The sequence below is a fragment of the Palaemon carinicauda genome, chromosome 45 (assembly GCF_036898095.1).
Source record: "Palaemon carinicauda isolate YSFRI2023 chromosome 45, ASM3689809v2, whole genome shotgun sequence".
In the NCBI taxonomy this organism is placed as follows: Eukaryota; Metazoa; Arthropoda; class Malacostraca; order Decapoda; family Palaemonidae; genus Palaemon; species Palaemon carinicauda.
Window position 1 is genome coordinate 38,650,989 of NC_090769.1, and position 27,685 is coordinate 38,678,673.

Genomic DNA, 27,685 nt, shown 5'->3' on the forward strand with positions numbered 1-27,685 from the left:
AAGATGACATGTCAGCACGGAAACAATTACGTAAGACGCATAGTCCGTCGGATGAAGAAGGTGCTCATTTTACGTCAGTCCACGCTCCTTCCCTTCCCCCAGATTGGGATATGTCACAAGTTCTTTCACCTGGTAATCATCTGGAAGCAGACGTTAATATTGTTGACAATCTATCACAACGATCGATACACGATTCAGATCGCGCACAAGGCGCGCTAAAAGTATCGACAGTTGACGATACCTCTCAGCGATCGATAAATCGTTCAGTTAGCGCACGCGGCGCTCATCATGTATCTGATTTGGCTGAATTGAAGAGGTCTATTTCGTCTCTGTTTGACGCTTATGATTCCCGATCAGAAAAACTGGACCAAAAAGAATCTAAGGACAGCAATAGACCAAGATAACGGTCTTTCGTTAGTATCGAACATCCGATACTCAGCAACGCTCCCTCACAGCGATCAGTTCACATTGCGGCAAGTGGCAGAGCAGACACATGTGGCAGTCTGGTCTCTCCCCCACGGCATACCACTCATGCGGGAGGCATACTACAGTCAGACAACTCACGGCAACGCATGCGTCAGCCAGGTCTTATGCTAGACGCAGGTTTGTCCCCACGTCATAATAGACAAACAGTTACATCTTGTGCACCACTGAACAGAAGCGATACTGACGCTCCCACTCCGCTTGCGGCAGACGCACTGCATTCGGGACTCATGCAGCAGGCTGTTACTTCTCAGATAGACATACAGCATTCTCATTCTGGACTCATGATAGACTCATATAATCAGGACTTGTTCTCACATCAAGATAGACAAAATTTTGTCTCTACTTCACGATTTTCTGAACGCGCAACTAACACTTCCTCTCTTCACGCTGTTGACATACATCATGCAGAACGCTTGCCGGATGTACGCGATCAAGATGTATCCTCACAAGTTCTCGATACTGATACTGTACATAAACGAGAATGCTTCTTCGCAACTGGATGATATCCTTCACGATATCCCTTTTGACAAGGTGAATTATTTTTGGAAGACGCGATTTTGTCTCCTAAACATTCAAGTCGAGGAATCGATGTTCCTTTAGCTGATTTAGAAAACGAATCTCAGGATTCACTACTTTCGGCAAATTTTAAAAACTCCTGAAAGTTTTATCATCTTTATATCCAGAAGATTTTATACAACCGATGCCTCAAAGCCCTCCATCTCAATTTTTGAAGGGCAGACCTCAAAAAACATCCTCTTTTAAGAAAATGGTTCTAGCGTGATCTGTTAAGAGAGGATTTTCTACCCTCAAACAATGGACAGCCAAAAAGAAGGATTTAGGGAAACCCCATTTTTCCTTCCCTCCAACTCGTCTGGCCTCTTGGTTTGGGAGTTCCTGCCTCTTCCCAACGAGTTCTCCAGACTTGTTGACCCCTCACGCAGGTCAGTCATGGGTAAATCTAAAGTAATGTGGGGTAATTCTGAAATGGACCATCTTTTGAAGGGGATATTTAGAACAATAGAAGTTTTCAGCCTTATGGACTGGATTATAGGAGCTCTCGCAGAGTCCACAGATCCTAAGAATGAGGATCAAATGCATTTGATAGCTTGTATGGATAAGGCCATGAGAGATGGTTCCATCAAACTTTCCACCCTTTTTACAGCAGGAATTCTTAAAAAAAGGGCCACACTTTGTTCCTTCTTATCTACAAGTTTGTCTTCTGTTCAGAAATCTGAACTTTTATTTGCTCCGTGGGGGGATCATCTTTTCCCTCCAGAATTAGTGAAGGATCTATCAGCTGCTCTGACACAACAAGCTACTCAGGACCTTATCTCTAGAACTGCTAAAAAAGTTCTTCCAATTAGTTTTTCATCAACAAGACCCTGGACAGGGAAACAAAAGGAGACTCCTCCCACTCGTTAGCCCTTTTGTGGGAGAGCCCCGTCGAGGGGACCTCAAAGAATATCTGCTAGAGGTCAAGCTCGCAAGTTCCCAAGACAACAGAATAAATCTAGAAAGTGAGACACGTTGTCTCCAGACACTGGTTGGAGCCAGACTCTCACAATTTTGGCAGGAGTGGAGCCAAAGGGGGCCGGACTCATGGACGATCAAAGTCCTCAAAAATGGATACAAGATATCCTTCCTGAATTCTCCTCCCTTATAGTCGATTCCCTTGGAGTTATTAAAAACACACTCAGGGAACAAGGCAGCAGCTCTTCAAGAGCAAGTAAACCTTTTGCTGTCAAAATCAGCCATAGAAGTGGTAGAGGACACCTCTTCGGAGGGGTTTTACAACAGGCTGTTCCTTGTTCCAAAAAACTCGGGGTGTTGGAGACCTGTTTTGGACGTCAGTCTTTTAAACAAGTTCATCAGCAAAGAAAAGTTTGCCATGGAAACTTCAGCGTCAGTCCTTGCAGGCACCAGACAGGGAGACTGGATGGTGACGTTGGATCTGCAAGACGCGTATTTCCATATCCCAATACACTCCAACCACAGGAAGTTTCTAAGGTTCGTGTTCCTCAAGACCATGTATCAGTTCAGAGCACACTGGTTTGGACTAAGCACGGCTCCCTACCTTTTTACCCGAGTAATGTCCAACGTGGCTCACTGGCTTCACTAAAGGGAGTAAGGATTTCTTTATATCTGGACGACTGGCTACTCAGATCGGAATCACAAGTAAAGTGTCTGGAGTCTCTACGAATGACAATCACCTTAACTCAACAGTTGGGTCTGATTTTAAATCTTCCCAAATCTCGGCTAATACCCTCACAGAATATTATTTATTTGGGGATGAGGATTCAATCAGCAGTTTTTCGGGCTTTTCCAGCCCCGAAGCGGGTTCTAGACTTTCTAACAAAAGTACGGCAATTCTTAGACTTAAGATCATGTTCGGTGAGAGATTGGTTGAATCTCCTAGGCACCTATCATCAATCGAACAGTTTGTATCGCTGGGCAGACTTCATCTACTTCCTCTGCAGTTTCATCTGAAAAATTTTTGGACGAACAATCAAAGTTTGGAAAAGTGGATGCCGATCCCTCTAATAATCAGGAATCACTTGGAAGGGTGGGACAATATCAACAGGTTCCAAGAAGGGCTCGATCTGTATCAAAAGAACCCTGACCTAGTCTTGTTCTCCGACGCCTCGGACATGGGGTGGGGTGCAACACTCGGGAAGGCAAAAATATCGGGTATGTGGTCAAAATCACAGAAGAATTGGCTCGTAAATCTCAAAGAGCTAGTGGCCATTCAGCTATCCCTCATTCATTTCCTTCTGGAAGTCCGAGGAAGAGTGGTTCAGATCAACTCGGACAACACCAATGCATTGGCTTATATCAAAAAGCAAGGAGGCACTCATTCGATCTCACTTTACGAGATTGCGAGAGACCTACTCCTTTGGGCAGAAGTGAGAGACATAACCCTGATTAATCGCTTCATAGAAGGGGAGAAGAACGTCATGGCGGATCTACTTAGCAGAAAGAGACAAGTTCTAACCACAGAGTGGACCCTACATCACGAGGTGTGCACCAACCTTTGGATCTTGTGGGGTCAACCCTCGGTAGACCTCTTCACCACACAAAGGACAAAGAGGTTGCTGGTATTTTGCTCTCCAGTTCCAGACCAGGAAGCAGCCGCAGTGGACGCTTTTCTTCTGAATTGGGAGATCCTAGATGTGTACGCTTTTCCTCCCTGGACAGAGTTTTGAAGAAATTCAGGGAATCACCCAACGTCCGTATGACTGATAGCTCCATTTTGGCCTATGAGACCTTGGTTTACAGAGATAAAGGAGTGGCTTGTAGATATTCCCAGAATATTACCCATTCGGAGAGATCTACTCAAACAGTCTCATTTGGAGAGGTACCACCAAAATCTCCTCACTCTCTATCTGACTGCCTTTCGACTATCAAAAAGCTGGCAAGAACGAAAGGTTTTTCAAGGGAGGCTGCTCGAGCTATCGCCAGAGCGAGAAGGACTTCCACTATCAGGGTCTACCAATCCAAGTGGGACATATTTAGAGGATGGTGCAGGAATAACAAGCTTTCCTCCACCAGTACCTCTATAGCCAATATAGCAGATTTTTTATTTTACCTACGTACTAAAGAGAAACTAGCTGTTTCTACCATCAAGGGCTACCGCAGTATGCTAGCTTCCGTCTTCTGTCACCGTAACATTAACGTGTCAGGTGATAAGGATATTTCTGATCTCATTAGATCTTTCGAGACGACCAAGAGGAAAGACAATCCAACCCTATTTTGGAACTTGGATGTAGTTCTAGCCTTTTTAACCTCAAGTAGGTTTGAACCCTTAGACAAGGCATCCTGGAAGGTTCTTACCAAAAAGACACTTTTCCTGGTTGCTTCGGCTACAGAAAAAAGGGTAGGGGAGTTACAAGCCATCAGTAAGAAGGTTGGCTTTAATGGAAACAATGCTATTTGCTCCCTCCAGCTTGGCTTTCTCGCAAAAATTGAGAATCCTTCTCCACCTTGGCCTAGGTCTTTTAATATCCCAGGACTATCTCACTTAGTTGGTCGAGAGAAAGAAAGAGGCCTTTGTCCAGTAATAGCTCTTAAATTCTGTCTGCACGTGTCCAAGAGTCTAAGAGGATAAACAGACAACCTCTGGTGTTCTGTTAAAAAACCCTCTTTACCATTATCTAAGAATGCACTAGCTTTCTTCATCAAGGACTTTATGAGAAGCTCGCCAAAATTGTGAAGAAGGAATTTTCCCAATTATCAAGGTGAAACCGCATGAGGTTAGAGCTGTCGCTACCTCTATGGCCTATAGGCATAATAAATCTATGAAGTCCTTTTTAGAGGCCACGTTTTGGCGAAGTAAATCAGTCTTCGCAGATGTACAATCCCAGTATGAGGATTGCTGTTCCCTGGGTCCGTACGTTACCTCTGGCGTTGTAGATGGAGAAGCGTCTACTGCCTCTACCCTATAATCTTTTATTATACCCTTGCCTTTTTTCTTGTATTTGTGTTCTCAGGTTGTCAGTGAAGGTTATTGCAACCTTACACAGTCTGGGATGCAAGTCAAGTTACTTTCTTTTATTATTTAAAGATAAAAAAATCTTTGGAGTAGGTGGTCAGATTCAGTATCCTTGGCTATGCCAGGTTTGCAAGGGTGGTGGTCTAGCCACGCTAGAGGTCGAGGACCTTGTGGCAGCCCCAAGAGACTTTTACAGCCCACGGAGTGGACGCTGAGTCTCTCAAGGAATGCAGGCGAAATGAGGCAGAGTAATTATGAAGCCAGCTTCCATATCAGGTAAGAACCAGATTGTTAGTACTACTAATTGTAGATATTAATAATTAAAAGAATTTCCCAATGGGGTGAGGTTTTCAACCCACCACCAATTGTGTCAATCAGCTGTATATATGTAACTACCAGGGAAGTTACATATTTAAAAATGGTATTTTTATTATAAAATAAATTTTTAAATATACTTACCTGGTAGTTACATATATAAGAAGACCCTCCCTCCTCCCCTCTGAAAACAGAGACATGGAATTTCTGAAGATTGTTGGGAATGGTTCTGATAACCTCCGAGTGACAGCGCTCATGTATGACCACCTACTCTCATGACGGCGATTGCCGCGAATTTTGAATTTTTTGTCGTGACGCGTCGAAACGCGAGATTTAAGCTATATATATGTAACTACCAGATAAGTATATTTAAAAATTTATTTTATAATGAAAATACCTTATTTTGTAGGTAATGGTTGATGCCAGGCATTTTAGTCATTGGTGGGAGAGGTAACTACCCCCACTGACTAGTTTACACCCACCTAAAGAGAGACAGCCGCTCTCTAACAGAGGACTGGTCCCCGCTGAAACCTCTTCTCGTGTTAAGCCACATGGGATAGGAGGACTGACATCCTCTGATAATCTGATAAGAGGTGGATAACCAGGCTTGCTACTTCTTTACAAAGTAACCCCTCTGTTGACGACCTGGAAACTGAAAAGTACCATTCTACTAATGTTGAAAAACAAAGTAATTTAGGTAACATAGTGAAACTGCGAATCCTTCATGTCACCCAAATTCCCATAGAAACTGATTACGATGTGTTGTATAAAGAATTTCAATGTTATTGGATACATAGATATCATTTGATAATCATGAGGAACCATTTAATACAATCATGGACATAATGAATATTAAAATCAATAATTTGAATATCAAGGGTGCTCTTTGTGATGAGGTACCTAGGGATCTAGATATATACAAACCTGCAGATTGGATTGATAAAGATATAGAGGTGGTTTTACCCTCCCAGAGACAGCCAAAACCACCAAAGTGGCTTATTACTCAGATAAAATGGAGTACTGGAAATTATTTTAAGGTATGCAAATTTCTTCAAAAGAAAGTAGGTACCACCGCACTGGGAAATATATCTCATTTGGAAAGAATTTTTCTCATAAGTGCCAATTCACAAACACAATCTGTTATACTATGTAATTTAAAGACAGAGAATGATGAACAAGTAGAAGGATGTTGGAGGGGAGAATTTAACAAGGATTAAGTCTGGGATGAATGATAAGAGTGACTGGCTCTTTCTTTCATCTTGCCCTCTCTGGGGTAACAGCACCTGCGGTTCTCTGCAAGCTGGGCTCCGCTGTTTGCAGATAAAACCATTTCCCCTGTGTAACCGTGTATAGAGATGTATACTTGTTATGTCTCCATACCCTGTGGTGAGGTGGGATTGGGTAACATCTATGGTTGATTCAAAGATTCCTTCATTTCTGAGAATTCTTACCTAGACTAGTCACACTGCTAGTATCACACAATCACACAGCTTGCTCAGGCCACTAACCATGCTTAGCTAGGAATTTAGCTGCGTTGAGGTTTTTCTCTGTTACTTTCGGAGCACACAGGAAAATCTGGGTAAAAAACCAGCCACTTGGTTCGGACTTACACCCACCTAAATGGCTATTCTTCCTTAATAAAGAGTGTAAGGTTTATGCAGGTATTCTGGTGTGAAAAAAAAAATGACAAATTTGCAGGTACAGTAATTTGTATTTTTCCAAACCATACAAACCTGTAGCACTTTATACAAATTTGTCCCACTATCATCTATCCCCTGGTAAGTCGTGGATGCATGCAAGTCACGATAGAACACAGGTGTGTGTGTGTGAGCGGGGTGGTCGCTAACCCCCTCCCCCCATGGCTGATTAGTTACACCTTGTTAAAAGTCTTATGGCTAGTCTTCCAGCTTCGCTGAAAGTATATTCCCTAATAGAGTGCTACAGGTTTGTATGGTTAGAAAAAATACAAAATACTTCCAAATTTGTCATGCTTTTTTGAGCTGAGAGCAGCTTTCCCAGCTCTTCAGCACTTGCCCTTTTCTCACAGGTCAATTGGTAGTGAGGATGAGAGAGAACAGCACCGTAGTGGCTTACATCAACAAACAGGGAGGTAGTGTCACTACAATTGTGCAAGCTTGCAGTAGAGACATTCGAGACGGTGGAGCTCAACTCTATTGCCCTTACAGCTCGCTTCATTGAAGGCAGAAGTAACATCGTAGCTAACATGTACAGTAGGATGACACAGATAGTTGGTTTCAAAAGATCTTTATCTCATCGGATAGCGACGAAGATCCTTACTTTGTGTGGGTTTCCAACTGTGGACCTATTCATGACCTCCCTAAACCATAAATTTCCAGTGTACTGCTCTCCAGTTCCAGATGCAGAGGCAGCATTCAAGGACGCATTCCATCACCTACGGGACGGGTTCGCGTATATGTTTTTCCACAATTTTGCCTGATAAGGAGCGTCTTAAATTAAGTTTGAGCGATGCCCTACCTCAACATGACTCATAGCTTTGAAGTGGGAGCAGATGCAATGGTACCCAGATCTACTTCTGCTAGCAAAGACTTCAAGGAGTTGCCTCCTCTTCTGGACTTATGCCGACCTTATGCGTATTTCTTCCACAGTACAGTGGGATCCCTTCGGCTTCATGCTTAGAGGTTATCCATCATCTCCTCTTAGAGTCTTTTCGTAAGAGACTAAAAGAGATGTCAGGATACCTCCGCAAGTCCTCACCAGTGGTTTATTAGGCCAGATATGCATTCTTCTTGGGTTTATGTTGTGGGAGGGGTGTCTTTCCTCTCGTAGCCTCCATATCATTGACCCCTTCGCAATGATGACGTTCACTGAACATAAAAACATGCCGGATGCAACACACGTTGAAGTACCTATTATGTCATTTACAAATATAAACCATATGTAAGTTAAAATCACCTGTATATCCTACAAAAGAGTACAGCACATGGTTGTATATCACACTTATAATATTTCGCTATAAAAGCTCGTACCCTCACCTGGAGAAACGGATACGCCCCTTTTCCGGGGGAGTGCCTGCGCTTTTTCTGGTGTTTTCCAGATGTGGCAGTCGCTGGGTTTTGCTGGTTCCCCGTCTAAGGAAATCTGGTTTGAGCTCCTTAAACTGGGTGTCAAGAGGAAGTTTACACCGACTCCTCAGAGGTGAATCCTTTCCTGCTGGGTGCAGCACTGGATAACCTTGTTCCCCCCATTGAAACTTGCTGTTGCCGTTTGTTGCTATTGCCGATGATGGCACTCCTCTCCCCCTCTTCGATGAGCCATCAGTGGGAGAGCAATATCTGAGGCAGGTTTCTCCTTCGCCTGGTCATCTCTCTCGTCTGCGAGTGAGGTGTCCCAGAGAAACCAAGTAAGCCCCCTCTTCCAGCCCCCGTTGGGTGGATGAGTCTTTAACTCATCACATTGGCCGTTCTCCACCCCCTCTGACATAAGGAGACACCTTTTCGATCCTACAAAGCAACGAAATCCCAAGCCTCCGGGCTCTTGTTACGATGTTCCATTGGGTTCTCATAATGCTAAGCCTACAGGTTCCCGTTACGCTGAGCCTTCGGGATCTCGTTACTCATTAGCTGTTTGCCAGTTGGCAGCTGTTCGTGACTCGTCAGCTGGTCGCCTAACGGTAGCTATACATGACTCACAGCTGCTCGTCGTTCGACAGCTGCGCATTGTTTGTCAGCTGGGTGGGACTCGCCAGCTGTTCGCTAAGCGTCAGCTGATCGTAACCCAACACCATCTCGTCACTCGTCTTCCGACCTTCCCATCAGGTGATGAGTGATCGTCTCTTGCCCCAGGGAGACCTTCACTTAAGGCTTGACCATCTGTGGGACCGTCAGATGCATGAGCGTCAATTGCCTAAATGAGCCCCTAGGGCTCATGGGATTCCACCTTCCTGGTGCTCGCCTATTGAGCGTCAGCGTCTCTCCTTGAGAGTTAGCAATTCTTCCTCTCGGCATTCGCCAAGGCGGCACTTGCCACCTCACTGCCCCTCGCCCCTTCGTTGTTTACCCTTGCATTGGTCATCATGACTGACTGCTCCGGTTTCTTCACAGGTTCGTGAGCGGTTGTCACCAAGTGATAGTCATATTCCAGGAGATCAGCTCCCCCTGCATGAGCAGCGTGGTGATGATTCCCATCGTGAGTGGACCCAGGACGGATGACTGAAGGAGGCACAGAAGCAGGCCACTTCTTTGAGGGACCAGTGCCTGGCAAAACCCCCAGTGGTTAGACCGGTGCCCCAGTTACCAGGTAAGGAACCTAATCCTTCTTTTCAGGTTCCCAGACCTAGGGTTTCTGGTTGCCTAACAGATCCTCCTGCCAGTTCCACAGGTGGTAGGGACCCCCGTTGGTTTGGTAAGTGCTCTGTTTAATGTATTGCGACAAGCAGTGATAGGGACCTTTCCTCGTTCACAATCACAATTTCTTTATTGGCTTTTCTCCTTCCCAGTTCCTCTCCTTCAGACCCTTTGGGAAGTTCCAATGGGTCTGCTTTGGTTGGACCCTCTGTCAAGGAGAAACCTCTCTCCCCTCAGAAGAGGAATCGAGAAGAGGAAGTTGCTGATAAGTCTGGGAGCCCTTTACAGATACGTACATGTGGCACCGGTAAAACAAAAGGAGAAACAGAAGAGCATTAGGCCATCTCCCTGTTGAGAGGACAGGGTGTTCTTTCTGTCAGACTCCCTCCGCCTCTCTCACATCGAGGTGGTACCACCAGTCTCTTGACCTCTACCTCAGCTTGACTTCATTCTTCCCTCCAGAAAGGACCAACGTCCCCTCAGGAAAGAGGTGACCGCAAGGTCATCTCTTTTGGAGGAATACCTGCCCTCTCGCAGGGAGCCAAAGGACCTTATTACTATTCCTAAGTCCTCGGCGAGAGCTTCTGCACCTCAACAAGAGAGGTCAAGGAAAGTATCTCGACCAAGGATGTCAGCAAGAGACACCCTATTAACAGCCTAGCTTGACGACTATGACCCACCCCGGGCTCCTACAGGTGAGAGCTCGGAGATGGAAGAGCCATACGATTTCGAGGGCGATTTATTGTTTCGAGCTGCTAGCCCTTAGCTCACGGAAGCGAGCAGAAAGTCGGAACATGCCTTCTGGGAGGTCAAGACTTGCATTAGAGCCATCAATGGGCTGTCAAATCCATCGGCAGCCCCACAAGGTGGAAAAGACACAGTCTATGGCACCCAGAGACTATAGAGAGCCATTGCATCTTTGCCCAGGTCAAAGGGGCTGAAGAATGCCATTAGGAAGGCAGTGTCCCTAGCTACAGGCCCCTCTAGCTCCCTCCGAGCAGGCTTCTCTTCTAAGCTCCTTTTGCCGCCATTTGTATACCAGAGGAGATATGAGGTCATGAGTGATCCACTTCGGGCATTGCCTCTAGGCCACTCTATAGAGGCACTTGCAAGAGGGATTCCCTCCGAGAAGTTGTTGGGGCTCTCGGCCACTTACTTGGCTTTGGAGATCATCAATCAGGAGAAGGTTGCGATGTATTCCATGCAGGATACTTCGTGGCATGATCTCTGGTTGGGATTGGTGGGCCACTTGATTAGGTTTGAGGGCTGGCCACATGAGTCCACCAGGTTGTTGATGGAGGCTTTTCTTTCGTCCGGCACCAGGACGATCGAGTTCCTCTCTTACCAGGTTGTTAACCTTTGGGCGACTACTATCTTGAAGAGACCGGACTCGATCATCGAAAAGTTTCATTGACAGCTCCTGCAAGCTGAGGTTTCCGGGCTATGAAAGTCCTCTTTTGAAGGGAGTTCCCTATTCGACCCGGAAGACGTCGAGCGGTTGGTGGAGAGGTGGAGTAAGTCCAACGAGAACTCCCTTCTCCACAGGGCCTTGACATCACTGCCCGACCAATCTCAGCCACAGAAGAAACAACCTCCACCCGACCCACCGACCAATGGGGCTAGGGCTCCTAAACAACAAAGTGTCTAAGAAACCCCTTCAGGACAACCGGAAAGGGTCAAGGGCCTTCTGTGGAGGGAGAGGTAATAGCTGAGCTGGCCGAGTCCGCTCCTGCTACGACGGATAATCCTCCCATCTGTCCATCTGTTGAGGAATTCTTGCAGAGCTACTGGCAACGGTGGCTGCAGCTCGGGGCTGAGCTCTGGACAATCAAGGTGATTCGTTCAAGGTATTGCATTCCGTTCACTCTTATCTCTCCCTCCACTAATGTGGGACTCAGTACCAACTAGCTCGTACGTGAAGGGGCTGGCCCTTTTGGGCTGAAGTCCAAATTGTGATGGAGAAGGGGGATTTGCAAGAGATCCTTGATGGGTCTTCAGGCTTTTTCTGTTGACTCTTGCGAAAAAAGCGTCCGAGGCTGGAGACCAGTCATCGATCTCTTGGCCTTGAAAAAGTTTGTTAGACAAACTTGTTCAAGATGGAGACGGCGGCCATGGTGAGACAAGCAATAAGACTGCAGGACTTCATGTGTACACTTGATCTCAGGGACGCATACTTCCAGATCCTAGTCCATCTGTCTTCAAGGAAATATCTAAGGATCATGTTCGACCGAAAGCATTACGAGTTCAAGGTACTGTGTTTTGGTCTTTTCACACCACCACAGGGCTTTACGAGATTGTTCGCCCTAGTGTCATCTTGGGCTTACAGAATCGGCATCCGTTTCGTAAGATATGTGGATGACGGGTTGATTCTAGCAGACTTGTCTACCCTTCTTCAACAGCGAGACAAGTGTCTAGAGCTTTGCCAAGATCTGGGGATCATGGTAAACCTCGAAGTCACATCTGCTCACCTCTCAAAGACTGGTATATCTAGGCATGATAATATAGACCAAACACCACAAAGCATTTCCATCAACCGACAGAATCCAAAGGCTGAGGAAGGTAGCAGGGCTTTCCTCAGGCAAGAAGAGCTTCCAGCCCAGAGGTGGTTGTGTCTCTTAGGCCACCTGTTATCCTTGGTCCATCTAGTACCCAATGGTTGCCTCAGGACAAGATGCTACCAGTGGCTCCTCAAGTCTCAGTGGAATCAGGAAAGCGATTTCCCAGAATTCCTGGTTCAACTAGGGTCAGAGGTATAGACGGACCTCGGATGGTGGGTGGCAGACGCAAACCTCCGTAAAGAAGTCAATCATCTCTTCTCTCCCCAGGAACTGATGCTCTTTTCGAATGCATAAAAAAAAGGAAGGGGGCCACATAGGCTGCACCACACCATATCTAACCTTTGGTCTGAATCAGAAAGATACCAGTACCTGTATATAAATCTCCTAGAGATGGATAAGGGCAGCCTTTCTTGCCCTCCAACAGTTCCACCAGTTCTTGGCAGGGCACTCTGTAGTCTTGATGAACGACAACACCATGGTAATACCCTACATAAACAAGCAAGGCTGGACCTTCTCGCAGCCCCTGTGCCATCTAGCAGTAGAAATACTCAGATGAATGGAAGACAACTTGGTATCCCTATCTGCTCGCTTCAATCCAGGCAAAAGGAATGTGCTTGCAGACAATCTGAGCATAGCGATTCAGATAGTGGACTTCGAGTGGTCCTTGAATCATCTAGTACCAACAAAGTCCTGACTTTGTAGGGTTCCCCGACTGTGGATCTGTTCGCGATAGCCCTGAATTTCAGGTTCCCACTCTACTGCTCCCCAGTCCCAGATCCCCAGGCTTTTTGGCAAGATGCATTCCAACAACGGTAGGACAACATCGATGTGTATGCATATCTACCCTGTTCTATCTGATGAGAAAAGTCCTCAACAAGGTCAGAATAAGCAAGAACTTATCAATGATGTTAATAGCTCTGCTATGGCATCAGGCATGACACGAGCTACTCAAACAATCACATGACAATATCTTCCACAAAGATGTACCTTTACTTCGACTTTTGCATCGAGTTATGGAAAGGATGTCTGGACACCTCAGATGCTCTTTTAGCGTCAGTCTACGAGGCTAAGTGGTCTGTTTTCTGTGGTTGGTGTCGTGGAAGGGGTATCACTCCCCTTGATACCTTGTCTTTTTTAAGGAATAGATGCTTCTCTTGGTTTCGGCTGTCAAAGGCTACCGCTCAGCCTTGAGTCTCGCTGTAAATTGAAGGGAGTAGATGTTTCCTCCTCAGAACTTTTTATTTTCAATCAGAGTCATGAGGTTACCTGTCCTCAGTCGGAAGTTAGACCTCCTCCTTGAAATGTGGTTCGAGTCCTTCAGTCTGGATGGAGCTCCCTGCTAACCATTATGCCAAGCAACAGATCGCCACCTTACTCTGAAGACGGTGTTCATACTCGCTTTGGCTTTGGCCAAGAGAGTTAGTGAACTGCATGGTCTATCCTACGACATCCCCAATTCAAGGGGATGAGGAGAGGTAACTCTTAACTTCATCCCTGAGTTTAATACCAAGACTTGAAATCCAGGTGTAGCAGATCCTAGGTTTGGTTCCTTTAGGATCGAGAGTCTTCGTTCCGTAATCGAAGACCCAGACCAACTGGTACTTTGCCCAATAAGGATTATGAAATGTTACTTAAAAACAACAGCAGCAGCTCGCCCCTGTGTGTTGGCACTCATGTGTCAGCTTGGGGAACGTCGAGGAAGGTCACAAGAAGTACCATCTCATCATGGATTCACAAGGTCATTAACCAGGTAATTAATCCTGACCCTCCTCCACCACCACGACCCAGAGCTCATGAGATTGGGGCTTTGCAACGTCCCTGGCTTTCAAAAGAACTACTCTCTGACGCAGGTATTGCCAGTGGGCGTGTGGAAGCATCAGACGACCTTCATTGCTCACTACTTGCAAGATGCAACCTACAGGAGCATAAAAAAGTTTTCCATTGGTCCTGTGGTGGTGGCACAAGTGGTCCAAAACCCTCCATCTTCTTGATGGACAAGTAGCAGGTGGTTGAAGGCTGAGGTTTCCTGGGTCAGTCTGGGGTGAATGACTCAGAATGACAGCTTTCCTTCGCCTTCCCTCTCCTTGCGGAATCGGCACAATTGTACTCGGCACAGCTGACCTCGCCTCTCTGCAGGTCAGATCCATTTCCCTTGTATAACCTAGTATAAAAATAATACTTGTTGCATCCCCAATACCTCTAGCAAGGGGGATTGGGTAAGGTCTAAGTACTAGAAGATCCCATTACTAGACCAAGCCACATTGCTAGTGTCACAAATACACAGTTTGCTCAGGCTGCTAGTTGTGCAGCGCACGTTAATTTTAGGGAGGTGCAGGGTTTCTACCATTTACTATCTATATCATAAAGAGAGAACCCCTGGTCAAATGCTAAGAGCTAGTTAGCAAGGACTTCCACCATTCTAAGAGGTAAGTCATCCCTTATAAATAGTGGGTTTGTATGGTGTGTCAGAATAAATGACAAATTTTGTAAGATTTGCATTTTTCCTAACGATACAAACCTAGAGCTATTTATACAGATTGACCCGTCAGCACCTATCCGCCAAGAAGGTCCTGCCTGCAGGCAAAGTAGGGGTTCAGCCCAGGTGTGTGAGTGGGTGGTGTAGCCGGCTACCCCCCACCCCTCCCGCTAACTAGCAGTTGGGGTTGTTATCCTTAGTTAAAAGTCTTATGGCTCACCTTTCAGCTATGCCAAAAGTATCATCCCCTATAAATAGCTCCAGGTTTTGTATTGTTCACATAAATACAAACTGCTTCCAAATTTATCACATCTGGTGCCGGAACAAATGACATTTGGAAATAATTTGTATTTGTTCCAACACGAAGTACTTACCTCAAACTACTTTCTTAGGAGTATCTGGGATCTCCTCCCATCCGACCAGAGTTTTATGTAGTTTAACATGAACCCATTTTCTATGAGGGGTTACCTCAGGCGGAGTGATACGCGCCCTGAGGCTAACCCCGGGTCAGAGAGCATGCCTGCTCAGGTCTCGACCTCCAGTAAGTTCTCTGGTCGCATCGTGATATCATCTCGCCGCTCTCCTAATCCCAGTGTGACTTTGTGTGTCCCCGACCCTTTGTGTCTCACGCGGTACCCACGTGGTCCCCTTGTGCTTTCCCTGTGCGTGCTTGTGTCTTCTAGGGCTTTCTCCTACATCATGGAGCATCCTCGCCGTTGTCCTGGGCCTATGGCCTATGACCCACACTCCTTGTGTTCCTCGTGAAGGGCAGCGTTTGTTCCCCTTCCGCCATGCGTCCGGAGTGCGAGTCGTGGAACGAGGTGCACTGGGTGTGGTATAGCACCAAAAAGAAGGCGGCGACGAAGAAGTCGCCTAAGAAGCTGAGCGTCCCTTCCTCCCTTGCTTCGCCGGGCGTCTCGTCGGACCGAGCTTCCCTTCCAACCTCCCCTACCCAGAGTAGGGGACGAGGTAAGTCCGTTGCGGGGAAGAGGCCCGCGGCCCTTCCCCAAGAGTCTGACCTTCAAAACAGTGGAGTTGTGGCGTCGTTCCAGGCGAGTGAGGGGCCTGAGGGAGGGGCAGGAGTGTGTTCGGGAGACGGAGTCCTGGTGCCAGCAGGTCACGTCTCCTCAGATGACCCCATGTAGGGGAAAAATTTAACTAATTCTTCTCCAGCCTCATGGGCGTGTTTTTCAGGCGCTTCAGCAGCCGAGAGCGACGTCGAGAAGGAGCTTTCCCCGCCGTCAGACCCCACTGCGTGGGTTCCCCCTCAGACGCCCTTCAGGTCACCAATGAGGATGGAGGAAGACTTCGGGACCTGGTCCCCCACGGGAGAGCCTCCTCGCTCCCCCCCAGCGCCGTCGGCCATATTCCCGTAGGTGTTTTTGCAGGCGTCGTCTTCCAAGGAGCGTCGCAGGAATCCTCCTACACCAGCGAGGGAGGCGAGGTCTTCAAAGAGGGCCTACACGTCTTTGGTCTCCTCAGCGGAGGAACTTTCCTGCTCTTTGGAGGACGAGGCGCTGAGGAAGCTCAGGAGACGGAGGGAGAAGTCCCGCAGGAAGATGTCGCGCTCTCGCTCCTGCTCGAGGTCGAGCCACGAGAGTCGGCGCCCAGGATCCCCCAAGAGAAAGTGGAAGGAAAGGGCCTACCCGGACGGTGAGTGGGTGATGGTTCACTGCGACAGGCTGCTGGAGCTAGCTGCGGTGCCGGGCCTTTCAAGTTGGCGTCCGAGGACGCGCTCCCCGGATAGATACTCTTCCGGCAGCAGTGGCAACCGACGGAGGGAATCATCATGGCAGGTTCCAGTCGACAGGCGTAAGCCCGCGAAGGTTCCGGCTCCATCCGCCCAGCGGAGAGAGTCGCCCCTTCGGTCTGGCAGCTGAGTCCTGACCTCCAAAGCCCACCTAGCTCGTCACGAGCGCGACCTTCGGCTTTCCTCGGCGGGCAGGCCCGCAGATACGAGAACCTCCGGAAGAGATGATGGACCTAGGACAGAGGCCCCCGTCCCAACGGCGATGGCCCGTCCTTCAACGTGAATCCCCGCGAGAGCGTCGGTCCAGGACTCCCCCACGTGCGAGGTCCTCCGTTGGAGTACCCCCCGTCACATGCGTCAGCGCCCCCTTCGGAGGATCTCGACGACCATGGAGAGGGGTCGGCAGCGGAGGTATCGGCCTATCGGAGGGTGATAGGCCTCATCAGGAGCCACCACAGGCTGGACGTGCCGGAACTCTCCTCCTATGATGCATGGCGTTTCAGCCTCAACGGGATAGTGGACGCCCCGGTCCAGCAGCAGCCCTCCTTGACTCTTCCTTTAGCGAGGGACGTTAAGTTGGGTAGAGCCCACGTGGACAGGATCGTGGCCAACCACGCCGAGGCAGCCAAGAACCAGAGCGCTTCCAAGCTGCTCCAGGGCCTGAAGTCCCAGAGCAAGTTTTACCTCCCAGAGGGACAGCGAGCAGGCGCCTGTGCACTAGAGCCAGCACTCACCGTGTTGGGGCAGGGAGCCTCAGAAGAAAGGGCGTCCACGGCTCCAATCTGCTTCTCTCCTTCGGAGGCGGTCATGATGGAGGAGATCTCGAAGGACTTAGTCAACGTCTCCTCTTGGCTGGACTGGTGGGCGTACAGTCCTCTTACGATCTGACGGTACCGGAAACCCAGGCTTTACTCAAGGAACTTATCAGTTCGGGAGGTAAGGCCATGAAATTCCTCTCCTACCAGTCGCTAGCTTTGGCCACCGACTGGGTCCTACGGAGGAGGGACACCGTATTAAGCAAGCTTACTAGGAGGCTTCCGGACAGGGAGGCCAGGTCTCTGAGGAACCTGACCCTGTGGGACGACGCGATCTTTCTCCCAAAGGCAGCGGAGGAGTCGATGGAGAGAGTTAGAAGGTTGAAGGAACTGTACGAGGCCAGGCCCCACCCAGTCAGAAGGCTGGCGTACAGAAAGTCCTTCGTCGATGCGCCTCGCCCTCCTCGGGCCTCTCCTAGCCAGCCCAGGAGAGACAACTCTGCTACAGCCTGGTCCCAGTCGTCACAGCCCTCCCGTAGGGGATCAGCCTCGACCCAAGCCTCCTATAGGCCGTCGTTCGCAGCGTTCAGGCTGCTCCTCAAGGAGAAGATAGGGAGGGAGGCCCCCTACTCCTGCCGAAGCCTCAGGTGGGGGGATGCCTCAAACATTCTTGGCAAGCATGGGAAGACCACGGGGCAGACCCGTGGACCGTGGCAGTACTGAAGGAAGGGTACAGGTTGCCCTTCCTAGTGGACCCTCCACCTCTGATGCCAGACCAGCAGGCGGAGTGGCTAGCCCCCAAGGATCCCTTGAAACAGACAGCTCTGCAGGGAGAGGTCTCAGTGATGTTGGCAAAAGGGGCAATGGAACCTGTCCAGGACCCAGGTCCGGGGTTCTACAGCTGGCTGTTCCTGGTGGAGAAAACGACAGGAGGGTGGAGACCGGTCATAGACCTCTCAGCCCTCAACAAGTTTTTCTGCAAGACTGACTTCAAAATGGACACTACGAAGTCAGTCTTGGCGTTCTTGAGAGAAGGGGACTTCATGATGTCAGTAGATCTCAAGGATGCTTACTTCCAAATCCCGGTTCATCCCTCCAGCAGGAAGTACATACTGGTAAAATGGGATACCCAAATGTTGCAGTTCAAGACCCTCTGCTTCGGGCTGTCCACTGCCCCCCAAGTCTTCACGAGGGTCTTCACAACAGTCTCAGTCTGGGCACACGAACAGGGCATTCGCCTGATTCGTTACCTAGACGACTGGTTGTTACTTTCAGCCTCAGAAGAAGTACTGAAGGAGCAAGGCGCGATGTTGCTGCGGTTCTGCAACGTTCTGGGGATCACCATCAACCTAAAGAAGTCCCAACTGATACCCTCCACCAGGATGACCTACCTCAGAATGGCTCTGGATTCCCGGTTAGTGAAAGCCTTCCCCTCCGTGGGCAGGCTGGACAACTTAGACCAGGTCCTCCGCCCCTTCCTGATGGACCAACCCAGGAGAGCGAAGGACTGGCAGAGGCTAATAGGCCACCTTGTGTCATTGGAGAAACTGGTCCCCCAGGGCAGGCTAAAGCTCAGGGAGGTCCAATGGAACCTGAAGGAAAGCTGGAACCAAACGGACTCCCCCCACAGAGTGGTCCCGGTGTTCCCGACGACGAAACGGGTCCTAGAATGGTGGAGCTGCAGGACGAACACCCTCAAAGGGATGCCCTTTGCAGCCGACCCTCCGGAGATGTTACTGTTCACGGACGCATCGAAGGAGGGGTGGGGTGCCCATCTCCTAGGGAAGTCAGCAAGAGGGAACTGGACAACCCTAGAGATGACCCAGCACATAAACGTACTAGAGATGAGGGCAGTACGAAGAGCGTGCCAGGAGTTCGTACACCTACTCCGGGGAAACACCGTGGCGTTGATGTGCGACAACGCCACGGTGGTAGCTTACATAAAGAAACAGGGAGGCCTAAGGTCGAAGGAGCTGTGCGTCCTCACGTTACAACTTCTGGAGTGGGCCGAAGTGGAGCAGATCAGAATCTCAGCAAGGTTCATTCCAGGGAAAAGGAACTTCCTCGCCGACGGCCTCAGCAGGATGGGGCAAGTGGTAGGGTTCGAATGGTGTCTGCACCCGGAAGTAGCCAGGACCGTCATTCAGAAATGGGGTTCTCCAGTGATGGACCTCTTTGCAACAAGGCTGAACACAACTCCCCGTGTTTTGTTCTCCTGTACCAGACCCAAAAGCGGCGTTCGAGGACTCCTTCCAACATCCTTGGGACAATCTCGACGTGTACGCTTTTCCCCCCTTCGGGATGCTCAGGCAGGTCCTCAACAGAGTAAGAAGGGTGAATAACCTGTGGATGACTTTTGTAGCGCCCTGGTGGCCGGAGAGAGAATGGTTCGTGGACCTAAGGGAGTTAGCACAACAGCCGCCCTGGCCCCTTCCGGACAGGCCAGACCTTCTCCGGCAACCACACTTCCAAAGATTCCACGAGAATCCTCGGTCCCTTCGCCTTCAGACGTAGAGGTTATCGAGCGCCTCCTGAGGAGGGAGGGCTATTCATCAAGTACAGCAACGAGGATGTCGGGCTACCTGAAACGGTCATCAGCAGCGGTCTACCAGGCTAAGTGGGCCACCTTTACCAAATAGTGCACCGCTAGGGACATCAGGCCCCTGAAGGCCTCCATCCCGCAGGTAGCGGACTTCTTAGTTTACCTCAGAGACGTGGTCAACATGTCCATCCCAGCCATCAAGGGAGTCCGCGCTGCTCTGGGCCAAGTTTTTCTCCTGAAAGGCATAGACCTGGGTAACTCCAGACATATCTCAATGCTCCCCCGCAAGCTGTGAAGGGGCCACAATGGGACTTGGCAAGGGTCCTGAAAATGTTATCCGAGCCCCCGTTCGAACCCCTGAAAGACATCGTGGACAGGGTTCTCACTCTCAAGACAGTTTTCTTGCTGGCGTTAGCGTCAGCTAAACGGGTAGGCGAGATACATGGTCTGTCCTACAAAGTGGCTCACTCAAAAGGTTGTCGAGAAGTCACGTTCGAGTTCGTCCCTTCCTTCGTGGCTAAGACCCAGAATCCTGCCATGTGGGACCCCAGATTTGAAAGTTTCTCAATTCCGGCAATCCCCCGGTCGGACGACGCGAGGGATTTGCGCCTGTGCCCCGTCAGGGCAGTGAGGAAATACTTAGAAAGGACAGCCAAACTCCGGCCCGGGATCAAAAGCCTTTTTGTTTCCACAGGCCTCGTGAAGAAGCCAGTCTCGAAGAATACCATCTCCTTCTGGTTGCGGCAGGTCATCATCAGGGCCTACATTAAGGTAGGAATCCCCCTGCCGGGGAAGCCCAGACCCCATGACATTAGGGGCCTTAGTACTACATTGGCTTTCAAGAAGAATATGGCAGTGGGCCAGATCCTAAGGGCAGGCACCTGGGCGAACCAGTCTACCTTCACGGCTCACTATATGAAGGACTATTCAAGAAAATCCCTGGACGGATTCTTGATAGGTACCGTCGTTTCCGCGCTCCAAACGGTTTAAACGCATAGCCTCGGTGATACCGCGGGTAACAAGCACAAGAGAGACAGGTTCGTTCCTTAAACCCCCTTGTACTTTCTTTCCCTTTTTCCGCTTCAAGTGGGCTCTGGGAGGGCCCTGAGCCAGAGACGAGTACCTCAACGGGGGGAAGAAATGTCCCCTAGGATTTCTTGCACAGGTGAGATTCTTAGACACTAAGATGGGTTTTGTGTAGTTTCCTCTCGATCGATTTTCTATGGGGTCAACACGATCTAGCCTCCTTCCTAGGTCTCTGGATATTCCTCAGCACAGTCTCAAGAACTTTTTGGGGCCACACCCACCTCCTAAAGTATAAGTCTCCTAAGAAAGTAGTTCGAGGTAAGTACTTCGTGTTGGAACAAATCACAAATTTTAAGTAAATTGTATTTTTCCTAACAGTACTTACCTCGAACTACTTTTGGGTAATGGCCCACCATGCCTTCCCCGAGTGTCTCCTGGTGTTCTTAGAGACCTTAGCTATCAAGAACTTACTGGAGGTCGAGACCTGAGCAGGCATGCTCTCTGACCCGGGGTTAGCCTCAGGGCGTGTATCACTCCGCCTGAGGTAACCCCTCATAGAAAATGGGTTTAGGGTAAACTACACAAAACTCTGGTCGGATGGAAGGAGATCCCAGATACTCCTAAGAAAGTAGTTCGAGGTAAGTACTGTTAGGAAAAATAAAAATTACCGTATTTCCCGTGTCATAAGACGCACCTTTTTTCATGAAAAATTCCCCCAAAATCACCCTGCGTCTTAACACAAGAAAAAGTCGTATAAGGGACTTTGACACCCATCAAACACCCAACTATTGACATACACACACTCAAATTGACAAGAGATATAAACCTACAATTATCATTCATATGTAATAAATTCCTTTATTCTTATATTGCACTTCATTTAATAGAGTACAGGAGCATTTTTTTTTTCTTTTTTTTAAGTAATCAGCTGATGACTTGCTAACCCCCTTCTACAACAAAACATGTTAACTAATGGTCTAATAGCAGACGATGCTATGACATATTAGTTGTTTATGCAGTATATATTCATTTTCTCATTTTTTTATATTTTGTAATAAAGCAATATATTGATAATGACTGAGTTACAAAATAATACAAATAGACAGTTGCTGAATACCACCTTGGAAAAAACTTCTGTTTGCTGATTGCAGTATTTGCAGAAAAGTAACTAGTCCTAGAATCACATAAACAGTAGCAAGTTATTACACCTAAAAGAATGTCTAGATTTTTTAATCAACAATTACATTTTTTGTGAAAATTTATAGGCTATATGAGGAATTTTGGAAATATTACTAGAATTTTGCCTCTTTAACAAAATTTTATGAACCTTTGGTAACGCTGCTTTCATGTAAACAACACTTGAAACACCAAACACTCTGTCTACACGTGTAGTTGTGGTGGAAACTACGATTGGTTCATTGGTTTCTTATATGAAAATGTAATAAAATTGGGACAATCAGCATATAGGTAACTAATATTAACTTAAACATTTCATAATACACCCAAAACAAGAAAAAATACTGTGCAAGACAATAATCATGCTTTAGTAGCTGACTAGGGATTTGTGCTTACAAGTTTTTAAAATCCTCAATTTTTTTTTTTCTGAAACTGCCTTGCTAATTTAAGGGTGCGTCTTACCACTTGTAGCGTCTTATGACACGGGAAATACGGTACTTTAAATTTGTGATTTTTCCTAACCGTATAAACCTGAAGCTCTTTACACATACTGGCCCACCATCACTTCCCCCGAAAGTACTGCCTACAATTAAAAAGTGGCTTTTTTTGGCTACTGTGTGTGTGAGCAGGTTGGCTGGTTCTATCCCTTGCTAACTAGCAGTGGGTAGTTAACACCTTGCTAAAAATATTTTGGTTAGTTTCAGCTGATGTCAAAATATATCTCCATAGTAAAGAGCTTTAGATTTGTATGGTTGGAAAAAATACAGATTATTTCAAAAAATTTTTGTATTCCAAATTTGTCATTTTCTTGGAAACAGGGATATTTATGATTCATGATTTTGTAAAAAAAAATTGTTTGATAAAAATGTTAAATTTTTTTTATTGTATTCTTGCAGGAAGAATTTGTGGACTGCAGTATAGCATGTGAAGATGGAATTGTTGGTGCCCACAGATTGGTGTTAGCTGGATGTTCCTCTTACATGCGGGACCTTCTTAAACACTCGAATAACCCTCATCCAATAATCTTCTTACTTGATATTTCAAGATCTACAGTACTTCTTTTAATGGAGGTAAGAGTGGTTAGAACATATTTATATTTAATCCTTTTCTTTTTTAAATTCTGAAAATTGAAAATTTTGACTTATTGCTAGTCCAAGCATTTCATCTCATTTTATATATAAACTTCATCCCTTCAAAGTAGTTATTGAACCATTTTATGAGAGTTTATGCATTTGATCACATTTTATGTATAAACTTCATCCCTTCTTAGTAGCATTGAATCATTTTATGAAAAAGGTTTATGAATAACAAACTTATACCCTTGGACAATATCTATTTAATAAGCTCTTTATAGGTATAGTATACATATTTGGCTGATAGATTGAGATTTAGCCCAACAATCCAGTCGCAGATGTTACATCAAATGTTTTTTGGTATTGGTTCATCCTCCATATGTCATAGTGTGTCTATAAACAGTTTGTGGATTTGTGAGTTTACTCTTCAGTTTTTACAATTGCCTAACCACTTCTGCTCAATATCACCAAAACATAAATAAAGTTTGTTCCGACACTACATACTTACGCTATGTTAGGAATTATTTTTCAGCGAAGCTGGAAGACTAGCAATTAAGACTTAAGCGAGAGGTAGTGGTGTTATTAGTTAACCCTCTCACTCACACAAGTAAATCCGAGCCACTTTTTCTTTTGGCTTTGAGGAGAACGGATGTGTCCGGTCTCTGCTCCCTCAAAAGACTTTGGCCATTGATTTTTCAGATTAATTTTCTTTTCCTGTGTATGTGTTCCTCCTTCTTCGTCCTTATGCGTTTTTGTCTATGGCCTGAAGGCCGCTTTTGCGGTACCCTCATGTCCTCCGTTGAGATCGACCCCCATTTGTTGTGTCCAACCTGCAGGGAACGCTGCTGTGACCAGGCTGACACCTGTGAAGAGTGTAGTGAGTGGTCTGTCTCCTAGTGGAAGAGATTGCGGTGTCAGCGCAAGAAGAAGTCAAAGAGGTATTCTATGCCTTCCTGGTGTTCATCAAGGATGAAGAAACCTCTGATATCTACCATGACCCCCTAGTCTCCTCCCGAAGCTCTTGCTCGCTCATCCTCTTTCGAGGGGCGGTCAAGTAGGATCGTAGACCAACTAACACCAGGGCAACCTCAGAAATCCGGGGACGGTGCTGCTTCCCCTACAGAAGCAACATTGCCCCCGCCCTCGGGTGAGTCCTTACTTTCTGATGTGTTGCAGGTTTGGCCTTCGCTGGGTGTTGCAGGGCCTTCTTCCAAGGACGTTTTGGTAGAACTTCTGCAGCGCAGGGCCCAGAGGGTTCCTTCTCTGATGTCCTCCGAAGTAGAAATCCTTTCTCCAGTGGGTCCAATGATTGTCACTTGCTGTCTGCGAGGCCCACCTCTCTTCAGCTCCTGCTTGTCCTATGCGCCGACGAGATCAGCCCACCAGCTTTTCTCCCCAACGCTGATCTTTTGCTGACGAAGAAAACCTACGCCACACTCGGATCTCTTCATTCTCCAGGGCCGTAGTCCTCTTCGCACGCCCAGACGGTCGCTCTCAGGCAGCACTTTAGTTCCGTAGACCGGAGATCTCGCTATTCTCCTGCTCGTGAACCTCACTCTCTGGCCAATTCATGATTGTCTCAGCTGATTGTCGTCCGCCTGCTCATGATCACCAACTCGCCATCTGCCCGACGATGCTCAGCGCGCCACTCCATCTCGCTACTCGCCATGTCACCATTTGCTGATATCCAGCTCGCTGCTGTAGTGGCTTGGGAACTATGGCCAGATGTAGCACGCAGACTGCCTATTGTCTGAATGCCAACCACACTCCAACGTTCACTACACAAAAATATTAAACGGTGGAATACCCATAAATCTGGGCAAAAGGTAAACAGTCAAGAGAACTGGGCACTAGGCACCACCCCTCAAATTTTTTTTACTGGGCAAGAGAACTGAGGTAGAACTTCAAATTTCCCTATTTTTTTCTTTTGCCTTGGACTTGCTGAATAAACAGGTACAGTAGTATGACAGTTGATTTAACTCTAAGGAAAATCAACAATATAATAATTAGCTCTGTCTTCTTTCGGTAAGAGCTCTTCAAGCTTAAGTAAACTTTAAGAACATTAGGAGGAGGGAAAATTTTTTAGATTATTTCTCGGCTGGTTACAGGATGCGGTATGGGAAGAAAATATAATGAAATAGGCTTAAAAATTTTTTTTGAAAAAATTAACAAAAAAAGATAAACTGATATTGAAATGCAGGTCTACAAAACCAGAAGGAGAGACATAAATACCTCATTACAGAACCTCTTAGGAATCAATCCTCTAAATATCTATTCTATACGTACACACATACATGAATATATATATATATATATATATATATATATATATATAATATACAATATATACATATATATAATATAATATATATATATATATATATATGTGTGTGTGTATATATATATATATATATATATATATATATATATATATATATATAAATATATATAAATATACATGTAAATATATATATATATATATATATATATATATATATATATATATATAAATGTATATATAAATATACATGTAAATATATATATATATATATATATATGTATATATATATATATATATATATATAATATATATATATATATATATATATATATATATATATATTTATTATATATATATATATATTATATATATATATATATATATATATATATATATATATATATATATATATGCAGAAGAACCACAGGGAAAATGAAAATACAGAATATACACTTGAGTCCTGACTAGTTTCGTGATACTTCCTCTGAGGAAGTATCACGAAACTAGTCAGGACTCAAGTGTATATTCTGTATTTTCATTTTCCCTGTGGTTCTTCTGCATCTGAGCATCACGTTTTCCTGTGATTTTTACGCATATATATATATATATATATATAAAACAGATTTTGAGTGAAGTGAAAAATATATTTTTGGGTGACATAGCCATGTCGTTCTGATGGAAGGTTCCTGATAGTAGCTTCCAAGGGATATATGAACTACAGTGATATTCCCAGAGAATTTACCTTTAGGTCTCCAGAATTCTAACTCCTGGCATGAATATCCTTAACATTCTCTTAAGGATATCACATAAATCAGGGGACCTGTATCTTGATACGACACATAGCGATCTTCACCCCGAATAGAACGCCTCGAGGGGGAAGAGTGGCGAAAACAGAAGGGGAGCCATTATCAAGGTTACCCTTTCTCCCATACTACTATTGAGTATCAAGATGGCGCCATATTCAAGATTGCGGTCATTCCTTGTAGCATTGAGCATGGTGCTACAGATATAGTAGTTTTGGGAGGGATTCTGCGAAGGCCTTTTCTATAGAAAAGGAGGGTGGGTCCATGAGGACGACATGGCTATCTCACCCAAAAATAGATTTTTCGCTTCGCTCAGAATCGGTTTTTTGGGCTCAAGCCATGTCGTCCTGATGAAAGTTTACCAGAGAATCACTAGAAAGTACTGTATCTATGGATTTTCACCAGTGCCTTAACCTTGGGACAATTTTTCTATGGTCATCTGTACCATTGAGACAAATGATGTTACCGTTATCCGTCATTACCACTAATCATTGACCATGTTAGTGCTTCCTGCCCCCTACAGGGAAGAGTCATACTAGACAGTAGAAAAGGGGCCTCAAGGTTAGCATGTATTGTATGAAAAAACATAAGTATCCAACAGGCATATAAACGGTCTCACGGTTTGTATATATTGTTGGAACAATATCAGTGTCAACCCTATCCATTGTTTGTAAGCATACAATGATATGAGGTTTACTTAAATAACTAAGTAAAAGAACTCTGGCATCTTTTAATGTGCAAATTGCAGGGCGAGAAAGGACGCAATTACATTCAAATAGACATTTATTTCGAATTAATGACTAAATGGAATAACGAGTGAAACGAATGTAACATGTTAAAGGAATTATATGTGCAATGTATACTGAAAATATTTTTCCTTCTCTGAAATGGAAGAAATGATGAGTGCCACTGTAAAACTGAAAAATTTTGATAAATTTTTCCACTATAAATTCAGTAAATGTTGTACTGTATATTATCAACACTGTGTACTACGTACACACGGCACAAGTGTTATCTGTATAATTCCAGACCTGAGATTTTGAACAGACTTAGTGTCACCATGATGACACTCACTTAAAAGGTATCACACTGGAAGTGTCAACACCTTTTCACCCTAATTGATAGTCCCAATCAATTAACTGTTCATCGCAGCACTAGACGACAGGTTTTAATACACTACCTGGCGCCACCACATAATGCTTCAGTTCATGGACTTGCCTAGCGTAGTGTTTGTAGAACACTCTGGATGATTTCCATCCAGTATATGAGCGAAGACACTCAAAGTCCATATACTGAAAAAAGTTCAGTGATGAAGCAATTTTCCTCGGATCATGACATGCGGGTATACTGTCAGGATCTGCTCTGCGAATGAAGTAGGTGAGCTTCGCCCTCAGTTGTTTTAGGGATAAGTTTGATCCTGAGGTTTCTCCTTTAAAGAGCTGTCCTCCCCTGAAGTCTGAAGTTCTACGAAGATAGACCTTTAGACACTACTGGACATAGAGAGACATCTTCCTTCTGAGGGCAGATTCTCCAGGGACCCCATCTTTTAGTGGGTAGCTGATTCTTGGCAAGAAAGGTTGGATCAGGAAAGATTCAGTTCTCCCACTTCTGTGAACTGAATGTGGCCCTC

The 27,685-nt window shown here is 46.2% G+C and overlaps 1 protein-coding gene across 6 annotated transcripts in view; it reads left to right on the forward strand.

Annotated features, from left to right (window-relative positions):
- The window catches only part of LOC137634686 (protein abrupt-like), a 310,294-nt gene that overhangs the window by 77,537 nt on the left and 205,072 nt on the right, over nucleotides 1-27,685 (forward strand). For all 6 annotated transcript variants that reach the window (XM_068367165.1, XM_068367169.1, XM_068367170.1 and 3 more), the window contains exon 3: nucleotides 22,795-22,968. In XM_068367165.1, the coding sequence (XP_068223266.1) occupies nucleotides 22,795-22,968 (174 nt within the window). The remainder of the gene's footprint in view (nucleotides 1-22,794; nucleotides 22,969-27,685) is intronic.